The 12,428-nt window shown below is 33.9% G+C and overlaps 1 protein-coding gene and 1 long non-coding RNA gene across 2 annotated transcripts in view; one reads left to right on the top strand and one right to left on the bottom strand.

The window, feature by feature from the left end:
- The window catches only part of LOC109860212, an 11,923-nt gene extending 11,720 nt beyond the window's left edge, over nucleotides 1-203 (bottom strand). Inside the window, exon 1 of the long non-coding RNA XR_002250801.1 lies at nucleotides 156-203. This is a non-coding gene — a long non-coding RNA (uncharacterized LOC109860212). The remainder of the gene's footprint in view (nucleotides 1-155) is intronic.
- A 7,142-nt stretch (nucleotides 204-7,345) lies between these two features.
- The window catches only part of LOC109860210, a 21,908-nt gene continuing 16,825 nt past the window's right edge, over nucleotides 7,346-12,428 (top strand). The window contains exons 1-2 of the mRNA XM_020439139.1: nucleotides 7,346-7,748; nucleotides 7,850-7,912. Of these exons, the coding sequence (XP_020294728.1) occupies nucleotides 7,413-7,748; nucleotides 7,850-7,912 (399 nt within the window). The 5' untranslated portion in view covers nucleotides 7,346-7,412. The remainder of the gene's footprint in view (nucleotides 7,749-7,849; nucleotides 7,913-12,428) is intronic.

Genomic DNA, 12,428 nt, shown 5'->3' with positions numbered 1-12,428 from the left:
ACCTTGAAGTGTAAACTTGTTTAATAAACCATATCTTTCATTTTCGATTTTTAATTCACGTAGTCCGGGAACTTTCCGGACAAACTGTGTATATATACATATGCGAATACATCGGCTCGTATCAACTCTTTATACTTAGTTTAAAACATTTTTACCTAAAAATATCCATAAATTTGGATTGACTGTGCCTATTTTTTAAGTAACATGGTGAAAAATTTTCCACTACATTATTTGTACAAACACGACAGTTATGAACGGATACTTTAGATGCTAAAAGTAGCCATGTGCTACGCATATATGTTATAAATAACAATACTTTTGGATAAGTCGTAGACATGCGATCAGCAAGAGTTTGCATAATATTTAATGAATCATCAAATAAGTTACTCGGTGCTAATGCCATAGACATAGCCATAGACAATAGATCATGAGGTGCACTATTTAGTTGTAGCTTNCGCCATTTTCTAAGAATAGCCTGAAAAAGTACATTTGTTGTTACTATTTGAAATCTATTAAAAATATTTGTATAAAACTTTAAATTAAATATACTTGTGTATAATGAAACCACCAATCATAAGTGGAAACTGTTGGAAACTGTTGGCTTAATGCAGATAATGCAGCTTTTTCATAATCTGACATAATAACTTTTAAATTACGTTGCAGATCAGGNGCAAGCGAAACAATTTTCTCCCACATAGTTTTATAAAGAGAGGCCGATCGTACTTCATATAACACAAAAATTGTTGCTATACACTAAATAAAATGATTTAATCTTCATAAAACTTACGTATATAGTAAATGAATTATTAAATATTGTAATAAATAAAAAATTAACATTACATACCGTATCTGCATGGCGAACATGTACACTGTACAGTTGGGACATATTTAATTTTTTTGGTACAATTTAGAAAATATTTGTACACATATGTGTGTATGTATGTATGTATGTGTGCGCGGGCGCGCGTGTGTGTATGATAAAAATATATAAAAGATGATCAGCTTCTGATAACCTTCACTTTCATATGTTACAAAGATCATGATCCTAAGTAACAAACGAAAGAGTTTCGTCGGTGCTCATTGTGTATTACAACGCTATTCACAAAAAGCACACTAAGCATATACTTTCCAAACTAAAATAGTTGTTTATACAACATATTCTGCATTAAATATCATTTATTATGCGTATAATATATACAGTGTCGATAAACAAAGCTTTATTTATAAAACTCTTTGTTACTAACTTTTTAAAAAATAATCAGCATAAGCTTAACTCTTTGTTTGTTACTCCTAACTTTGATAACATGTGAAAATAAAGGCTATCAGATGATGATACCATTTTGTATACTTTTATCCCTGTATTACACACACAATTAATTTAAATATTTAAAAAAGATACTTACAGAAATAGTCCCATCCACAAATATTTCACATGCTTCAGATAAGAAGCTTAATAATATGTCGCTGATAAATATAAGTGCAATTTTATTATTGGATGATATTGCACAACCTTTGTAAATACTGCGCGTAGGTTCCTATGTTTCTAACATGTCGTGTAGAGATCGTAAATTATTGGGAACAGCTGGACGAGATTTGATTCTTTGGCGGCTAAGTACAGATTTCATGCTGTTGTATAAAATATATGCTGCAGCTGTTGGGTTACTGCGACAGACTGTATCGAATATTTCTTTTAAAGGTTTTGTTGTTTCTACAGTTAAACGAATCATTTCCTTTTTTATATTAAAAATCTGATCAATGTACGGCTCATCTGAATTATAGTGTAAACGTTCCACAATATATGATTCTTTTTCCTGTCGTAAAAGTCCCGAGTATTTTTCAGTTTTGCGCTTAGAGCAACGATATAAATATGAATATCTCTTATCCGTATTATATGTGTTACCATTGTAGACATACATTATAGATCTAGGTTGGTTCCCTTCTATTATTTCCATCTAAAGAGATATAACAGAAATATTAAAGTATTTTTCTATATAAAGTTAAGATCACTGGTACAATATTTTGCAATACAAACTATATTAGATTTATAAAAAAGAAAGAAATAATAAAAGATACACAATTACAGTCACACACATAATAAAAATCACGTACAGAAGAAATAAAACTAAATAAAATAATGACAGTCTACGCTAGATGTTATAAAGCAAAATATACGTTCTTAATCTATTTCATAATCGTGTTACTGATTATGTGTAATAATGTAAACAGTATCAATATTTTATACGAAAATCTTACTTGAAATTAAATGTTTTGGTGCGTAAGGTGTCACTTCAATATTTTTAAATTTGCTTCTATTTCGTCAGTGACTTGTAACGAATTTAACAGTAGCACGACTGCTTATGGCTTTCACACATGAAATTACTTAAAAAAACGTAAGACGTAGCCGTAGGGAAATTGATCAATGAGACATTTACATCTAAAAGTGGTGGGCATATAGGATACATGTTGATTGGTTAATTTCTTTACGGCTATGTCTTACGGTCTTAAGTAATTTCATGTGTGAAGATCTTTACTGAGCGGCTAAGTAAATTGACTGTAATGGATTTAAATTAAAATAAAAGCCAATCACAGGCGAGATTGGTTACATTCAGAAAACTCAACGGTTGAGGATCATCACTTGTGATAGGATTATTCTTCAAACATTGCTACGGTGTCACAAATATCCAATCATAAATAATTATTTTTTAACCGTTGTGCAACTGTTGAGTTGTTTGAACGCACCCATTATCCTTTTAATATGGTTAAAAAAAGATAGACTATGAACTAGTGCAGCTTAAGTATAAAAAAAGGAACTCTCGTCATGTGCTCCCACCACTGCTCGTGTGCATTCTATTTTCCAACACTGCATGGTGTAAAAAGAAAGGTGAGCCATTGCGCATAATGGCGGATATCCATCAAACAGTTATCCACAGTCAACCTATCAGAAATTGAGCTCATTGGCACTTAAACATATATAGTTAGGCCTGGTTTATGCAGGCTAACCGTTAACTTATGCCGAAACCGGTAAAGTTGAACTATAGGATTAAAATACTTATGTTTATACAAAATTGCCAAATGCGTATAAACAGAAGTATTGAAATTTTATGGTTGAACTTTAGTTGTTCCGGCATAAGTTAACGGTTATTGTCCGCATAAACAAGGCCTTATATACGTGTCCATGGTNTATGTGTATGTGCAAATGAGCTCAAAGTCTATTGCGCATCCGTCGGAATGGGACACCTTTCTTTTTACGCCATGCAACACTGATTAGGATGACCGCTCTCAGATTTCTCTCTGTTATGGTGTAAAAAGAAAGGTGTCCTATTCCGACGAATGCGCAGTAGACTTTGAGCTTATTTGCACATACACATATATCATGAACATATATGTATATAACTATATATGTTTAGGTGCCAACAAGCTCAATTTCTGATTGGTTGACTGTGGACGGCTGTTTGATAGTGTTACGTCCTGGAGATTCCACGGTCCTCTTTTTTTCTGCGACGCGACGCGCCAGCGCATAGCAACCCTTTTTTGGTCAATAATAATAAATAATTTAAATTGGTCTCCTATTGTTTGGAAACTTAAAACTCCAGACGATAGAAGAACAAACAAAAACCATATCGGCGCCCGGAAAGATAAACTGCGCCTAGCAATAACACGAAATTTTAGATAACTATTTGAGCAGCTTTCCGAACAAACCCGGATATCTCTGGGTCATGAAAATGCCGGTCATAAAAATTAGAGCGACCGGCGCAAATAGAAATTCCGGCATTTTTATTACAAACAAACAACAAGGGGTCTATGCGGCGTAATCGCAAGAGACAACATTCTCCCTTTTTCCTTCCCCGAAAAATCGGACGAGGCGACCGAAGCGAGAGATCGTCGCCGATTGGCGATCTCGGAAGTTGCCCGACCGACTAATTAACAAATAGGAACCAGCAAAGCTCAACTGAGTTCCCGATTGGAAGAGTCCTCGCTTACTAAAACAGTATATAAGCCAGGGCTCTCGGAATCGGAAACTCAAAAAGAACCGCGCCGNATATCCGAAAAGAACTGCGCCGCATATCCGAAAAGAACCGCGCCGCATATCCGAAAAGAGCCGCAGATCAGTGAGTAAATTAGTGAGTGCCAGTGAGTGCGGAGAGCGATATCACAGAGGCATCAACACCAGCGACCTGCAACCCCGAGCTATTCCAGTGCCGCACCGGCTTTAACCGAGAATCAACGCCACAAGAAACAGCAAGTAGTAAGTCCACCCACAATTTTTAATCGGGAGTTCCACTAGTAAAAATCCGCCTCGAGGTTAATACTCGGAACCTCAGAGACGCATAACTGCTTAGAAGCATCGCGAGAGTATATTATTTTCGTTCTCCGCAGTCAGTCCCTCACTTAACCACCCTCGCCGGGAGGGCAGTTCGCGACTCTAAGTCGTGAATAGCAACCGGTCGAAGAGGCAATTCCTCATTTGACCACCCTCGCCGGGAGGGCAGTTCGCGACTCTAAGTCGTGAATAGCAACCGGTCAAGAAATCAATTCCTCACCCTCGCCGGGAGGGCAGTTCGCGATTCTAAGTCGTGAATAGCAACCAGTCGAGAAGTCAATTCCTCACCCTCGCCGGGAGGGCAGTTCGCGACTCTAAGTCGTGAATAGCAACCGATCGAGAAGTCAATTCTTCACCCTCGCCGGGAGAGCAGTTCGCGACTCTGAGTCGTGAATAGCAACCAGTCGAAAAGTCAATTCCTCGCTTACCCACCCTTGCCGGGAGGGCAGTTCGCGACTCTGGTCGTGAATAGCAACCGGCAGAGAGAGAGAGAATTAGCCCTTTTCCCTTTCCTTTTTTTTCAACAACTCTTCTTTGATCGAGCGTGATGTAGGCGGAATGAGAAATCAGTTCCGAATGTTAACCTCGTTCACAATTTTCACTCTAAATGATAACTTGCTAAGAGAACCTCCCGTTTAAGTGGAACCCCGCAGTTCGCGTTCCAACCGCCGGCACCGGCGGCACCGGCAAAATCAAAAATTGCGACGAGCGGCAGAGCTCGCGCAAAACGAAGCGGAGCCGACCAGGCCCATTGACGCCACCTCCCCTCCGACATTAAGAGACGATTCTGGCAGCGACAATAAAATAGGAAACACCACCGATATACACATAAATCATTTGCACTCACCGACACATTCGCACTCACACTCACCGACACATTCGCACTCACATGCACTGACACATTCGGAACACACACACACAGACACACATACACACGACGATTCGTGGTATGAAACTCCCTCCTATTCGCCTGTAACCCCCGATCCTCCCGCAGAAAATTCCGCGGATCTGCAATCCGCCCCGACTCCTCCACCTCCTCCTCGCTCTCCTTCCCCCGAACCATCAACATCCAGAACCGAACCCGTAGATAATGAATCCTCTGACTCAACCCGCTCAACCACTCCTCCGCTCGATCCTAAATTTCAACATTTCCTCCGATTAGCCACCACTCATAAAAAAGCGAATCCGGAAAGAATCCTCTTTGTCCTTGACAAACCCTCTGACTACAGATCCTTCCGAAATCTTTCGGGTAATAACCACCAGTCCGGCTAGAAAACTTGTTCCAGTCACGTTTTCTTACATAGATGATATCCGCTTAGTTCCCGTCCACCATTTCTACACAATGTTCCCTCCAAGTTCCGCAAAAATCCAAGAAATAATAGAAATAGACCTTGAATAATTCCTATCCCACGAATCGGCGTCTCAAACATGCTAGCGACACAATTACACTTGTAAAACCGTGCCGGAGGCCCTTCACACACGTATCGCGTCACGCATACACTCATATATATATGTATTTCCCCTCTCTAGCCTTCGAGCGATAACCCATCCTGTTTAATGTACAATTCGCGATATCACATTCATCTACACGAACAAACACCTAAAATTGTAAATCCATAAAATGAATAAATTAATATTATACGTAGCATAATTTCTCCATTTAATTAAGGCAACCTCTCATCATTCCACATCCTCAATTGATCGCACGGTCTCGTCCGTGGAGTTAATTCTCCAGACTTGAAAAGAGACCAACGAGTGAGTGTTCGTAAGACAGAGTAAGATCGGCGTACGCCGTTGACCTGTCGGCGAACGTAAGCAAACTCGCTCGACTCCGTTGCAGCGGGATCGCCAACTTGCTGTGCGGAAATAGACAGAGTAACGACAGCTCTCTGTTACTCCACCATAGCCCGACCGTACCCGTGGGCCAGGACGTAACAATAGATATCCGCTATTATGCGCAATAGGTCATCTTTCTTTTTACGCCATGCTCTCTGTGGCACTTAATTCCGACATTCACTGTAAGAGTTTGGTTGGCCGTTGTAACGGTCGGACGTGCGTTGACACGCAGTTGTTATTTTTGGACATTTTTCGTGGCCGTTTTCACGCAGTTGTTATTTTTGGACATTTTTCGTGGCTGTTAACTCGAATTAACCGAAGTTCGACTTGCTGAGCTCGGTTTAACGCGTTCAATCTTCTTTGTCAAATCTTCGCTAACCAATGACAGTTCATGTTTAGGAAGAAAAGATGCGTTACGCCGAGTTCAGCAAATTGGGCTTCCGCTAATTCGAGGTAATCGTCAATTGTGAAACCGGGTCTTAACATTACATGTATAAATTTTCAGTACCTGCGTAGATTTTCATTTTCAGTGAATATCGAGACAAAGCCAAATTTATAATCTGAACATANTAAATTTACAATCTTTACACTATTATATCGGTTAGTAAAAAAATGAGAAACGTTTATAACATACATATAAATGAAAGTAGAATAAAAGTTTATACCAAAGTTTATAATAGAATTATAATATACATNACTGGAGTGAGTTACTGTAAGTATTTGAAATATGTATTTTACTACGTTTGTATTAAATAATTTTTGAATATTTCTCGATTTATTTACATTTATATTTAATTGTATTGTCGCATTATGATTGGCTTTTTTGTTTCATCCTCATGTTTTATATTTTTTTTTCTTTTTCATTATTCTCATATAGTTTTAATGTTTTATAATTCTATATATAGTACAACATATATATACAAATATATATAATAACTTACAAATATATAATAAATTTCTGTAAAATTATTATTTACGTACATACATATGTAATTACCTTATTTTATGTGAAAAAAAATGCTAATATCTGTTATATTTCTAGATGGAGATTATAGAAGGGAAACAACTCGGATCTAAATTATTTGTGTATAAACATTACACATATAATATAGATAATAAATATTCATATTTATATCGTTGCTCTAATCGCAAAACTGCAAACTGCTCTGGACTCTTACAAAAAGTCGAGGAATCTTATATTGTGGAACATGAACATAACCATACCGAAAAGCCGTACATTGTTCAGATTTTTAGTATGAAAAAGCTAATGCCACGTTTAACCCAAGAAACAACAAAACCTTTAAAAAAAATATTTGATACAGTCTGTCGCAGTAACCCAACAGTTGCAGCACATATTTCATACAACTGCATAAAATCTGTACTTAGCCGCCAAAGGACCAAATCTCGTCCAGCTGGTCTCAATGATTTACGATCTCTACACGACATGTTAGAAACATACGAACCTACACGCAGTATTTACAAAGGTTGTGCAATATCCGATAATAATAAAATTGCACTTATATTTAGCAGCGACACATTATTAAGNCTCTTATCTGAAGCATGTGAAATATTTGTGGATGGGACTTTTTCTGTAAGTATTTTTTGAATTTTTTTAAATAAAACTGATCTCAAATTACAAAATCATAAATTTTATAAACATAACAATGAGGTATGTGTTTTTGTGTTTCTTAGGTTGTACCAAGAAAGCCAAACATTACTCAGTTATATAGTGTACATGTTCGTTATGCAGATATGGTAATATAATTTCATTGTTTATTATAGTTTATACTACAGGAATACAAGGTTTTTTGGAAAAATCGTTTTACTTATTAGGGTATAACAACAATTTTTGTGAAACACGATCTGCGTCTCTCTATAAAGTAATGTGAGAAAAAATTACTTCACTTGCTCCTGACTTGAAACTTAATCTACAATTTATTATGACAGATTACAAAAAAGCAGCTATCTGTGCAATGAGCCAACAATGTCCAACATCTTCCATTTCATGGTTGTTGGTTTCATTATTCACAGGTATAATAATAATTATAATAATTATTTTGTTTTAAGTATTGCATATGCTATTGTATGATTTTATTTTACTTCTTGTTGTTAGTCAGTTTCTTATATAATTGCATTTGTTGATATTTAGTTATTGACGTTTTGCAAATAGTGAATTGTTTTCATATAAATAGTCGTATGTACATTTTGCGAAACGTGAGCGACAAAAGATTGAGGAATGCAATTATTTAGTNAGAAAAAGTGTGTATTAAGTATTGTAAAATATTTTTACAATATGTTAATGATTATGCATTTTATTATGAAGAGTGACTTTCGGTCAATTTGCTTAAAAATNTGGTATTTTATAACTTACCTGAATTTGATAAAAAATTTTCATAAAGTAAAAGTCTTTAATCTATAATNTTCCGAAGATTTTAAAGTAAAAGTAAAGCATTTGAAGCTGTGTGCTCACGAGAACTTTTCAGCTTAACTAGGANCTACAAAATATAAAGCTATCTAATCAAAACTAATTTTCTATAAAATGTGTACGGGATTCTTTGCTAAAAGTTTACATCTTAAAATAGTATAATAATATATATACTATATTAAAAATATATAAAACATAATATATCTAAAATTTTTACAATTTTTACAATATTTAAAGCAACAATAAATATTAAATGTTTATATATATTTTGATATACAGTTTTGTTGCAGTGCAATAATTCATTTTTAGTTCTATATACGTATTATAAAATTGCTATTCTGTCAAAATATTACTAAAAAACTAAACTTTAAATAAATATAAATAAGAAATGTTGATTAATCACAGATAAATTCTATTTAGAGAAATTGATACTATTATTGTCATTATTGTTNAAATAAAACATACAGAACTATTTGAAATAAATATTTTTTACAAAACATGTATAAAAATATTTAACTAGATTCTTAGTATTAAATTTGGCATATCTTGTCTGTTTAATATTATTAAAAAAGCAAAATTTAGGTTTGCCGATTAATTTAGCATAAAAACATTNTTAAACAAGCTAGTACAATATGACTTCCTTTTTGCTTAAGTGATTATTTTAGACAAATATAAAATATAAACCCTGAAAAAAAGTCAATAAGTTTGTAGATACTGATGTTATTGTATTGTTTAATGATATAATGTATTCAAAATTGCAACGTTTCTACTTTTAGAAAAATATTTTCAAGAAAACTATTAAAAATAGCACAAATAAATAACTAAGAAAACAAGACATAAACTATAAGTAAAAACAGTAAGAGATATTGTTACTTACCATAATAATGTTTTTACAAAGCATAAAAAAGGTTTAAGTGTTACAGATAAGATTGTGACAATAAAAGAAAAATATTAGGACAAAGTTGGGATATTTTCAAAGAGGTCAAATATGGAAAATGAATGTAGCTTATCTAAATGTATATAATAAAAGACTCAAAATAATAATAATAATATAAAACTATATAATACTATAATAATAATGAAAAACTAAAAATCTGATGGATAAATGTGATTAGTCACATAACACTACGTTGTATAGCAACTTTAATTGTACACGTTCAAAACTGTGATTGCACGAGTGGAACGATTTTTGAGTTANAAGATTCTTAAATATGAGAAAGATTTGATTAAATACAAATACAACTAAAATGTTACTCTGTTCAATATCCATACAGTCACACTTTCATTGTGCACACTTAAAGTTATTCAACGTAGTGTAAAATGACTAATCACATTAATTTTCTATTTAGTTTTAATTTATTAAATTTTTTTACTATCCACTTAATAAATTGCATTATTTTTCAATATTTGGTTTTTTTGAAAATAATCGAACTTTGACTGCACTTGTGCCACAACCTTGGTTTTTACCAACTTTTTTGCGTTTTGTAAAAACATCATTATTGTAAATAACAAAATGTCTTTCTGTTGTTAACCTTATTTTTTAATTTTATTGTCTTATTTTCTTAGTCATTTATTTGAATCTTTACTATTCTTTTTAGTTTCCTTGCAAATGACCTCATCTCTTCTCGACCTCATCTCTAGGTCAAAACGTTGCAATCTTAAATAAATTATTTTATTAAACAACACACTAACATTAGTGTCTACACCCTTACTAGCTTTTTCTTTTCTCATTTTTTTAAATTCGGTGCCACCAACTCTTGATAAATAAATTATAAATATACTAAAATGTAATATGCTAAATAAACGTTATATTACTTAGAGAAACCTNAAAGCTGAAACTTCTTTAGCTGAAAAGATGAACATGAGACTACAGCTTTTAAGTTTTTCTGAGTTGTAATTGATTTATTAATCTTGTTTTATTTTATATTATATTATTATAAAGAAATTGATTAGATTATTATGTAAAATGCAAATAACTTTGTACTTTTATCATAGAGGAATATTATTATCACTTTCTTAATAATCTTAATTAGTTTGTTTAAAAAAAAATACTTATNAACTGAAATCTCAAAGACTTATTATGCAAATAAAGAGATAAAACGCATCCAGAATAATACATATTATTTCTTATTAAATGTGTTCCAATTTTATAGGCTCTTGTTAGAAAATGGAATCGTTTAGGCTTGAATAATGCACCCAATGATATATTGTCTATGGCAAAAACAATGGCTTTGACACCAAGTAACTTGTTTCAAGAATCGTTAAATATTATGCGAAAACTGTCAGATAATTTAAAAACTGAATATCCAAATATTACCGATTTTATTTTATATATTAAAAATACTTGGTTACTACTTGCGCCAAAAATATCGGTTTACGGATGCTTCAATTGTACAAATAATTTAGTAAAAGGCTTTTATGGAAGTATTACTAAAAAGTTGAGATCTTTCCCAAATCTGTGGAAGTTTTTAGGTTTGTTTATTTTTAATTTGTTATAGTACAAATATCATTTTTACACTATATGAATTTATGTACAATTTGACTACAGTACTCCCTCTCTTACTTTTCACTCTGTAATTTTTAGCTTCTCCTTATTTAGAGGGGAAGTTGCTCTCCCACTTCTGCTTAGCATTGACTTGGTGGAATACGTATAATGGTGCCCCACTTCCCTCTACTCCCTCCCCTACTACTGTCGCGCAACACTAATTATACTTGACACAGCTCCGCCTCTAACTAAATAGTAGGGCATCTCTCTTAATTTTATTTCGTGGAATTCTTACNCCCGGATTACAAAAATTACGGAGGGAGCACTGTATTAAGGAACTGTGGAAACTCACTATTAAGGTAGTAGTCTCGTAGTTTACACGTTTTTTTGGGTATTTTGTTGGGATTTTTTTTTATGGAAAAATAAAACTCGATCGATTTGATTTTTTAATATGTTACTATTAAAGTTAAAAACTACATAAAAAAATTTTTTTTTTAAATTTTACAGTATATTTTTATACTTTTTGGCGTTAAAGTGAACGTCCCAAAAAAAAGATAGATGGCTGGCCTGAGTGATTGCGGCACTTCAAAACATCTGAAACNAAAAAATCAAATGGATTATTGTTCTGTAGGGTTGTCATTCTGGCACNCTCTAGGATTAAACAATTTTATTGAAAAATAACAAAATGGCGGACTTTCAACAAAAAATTATGTTTTTTCTGGTAGAAATCAGGCTGTAAAGTGGAAAGTTAGGGATGAAAAAAAAAGATCCTAGAGGGTGCCATGGCTATTGATGTGTAGAATAACGTGTCAAAATTTCAAATCAATCGATTCACTAGAAAATTTGTTATCACCCGGNCCGACCGTAAAAATGTGATTTTGAGCGAAATGCGTTTAAAGTTTTGACAACACATTTTTTTTAAAAAAGTTATACTTACACAATTAGTCAATGCCTGGTGCATACAGTAAGCCTTCAGTTTCTTCATAGGCATCGTTTTCAGCAATTTTTTCAGACCTCCTACTACTTCTTGCTTCTTTAGAAGCGTTAGCGGTATCTTTCTTCGCCTTTGCCAATCGTAAGCTGTTGCATCGTCTTGCGTAAGTAATAGCGTGCGGGCCGATAGTAATACCCATAGTCTCCATGATTTTCAAAATCAGTAAAAACCCTTCATTGAACGTACACGCAGCAGTTAAAGCAGCTATTTCCAATGTTTTTGGACCAACAAAAACATGTTTAGGAGCTAAATTCCACACGCAGTGATTGAAAGCTTCGTTATTGTTTTGCGTGTTTTTTCCCAAGCATCTTCGCAAAAGATCATCCAATGATAATTCTTCGTAGATAGGCTTCAAAATGTTCGCAGT

Source organism: Pseudomyrmex gracilis, unplaced genomic scaffold, assembly GCF_002006095.1.
Source record: "Pseudomyrmex gracilis isolate BER0280 unplaced genomic scaffold, ASM200609v1 scaffold_345, whole genome shotgun sequence".
Taxonomy (NCBI): domain Eukaryota; kingdom Metazoa; phylum Arthropoda; class Insecta; order Hymenoptera; family Formicidae; genus Pseudomyrmex; species Pseudomyrmex gracilis.
The sequence above is the reverse complement of the archived record's forward strand: the minus strand, read 5'-3'. Positions and strand labels throughout refer to the sequence as shown.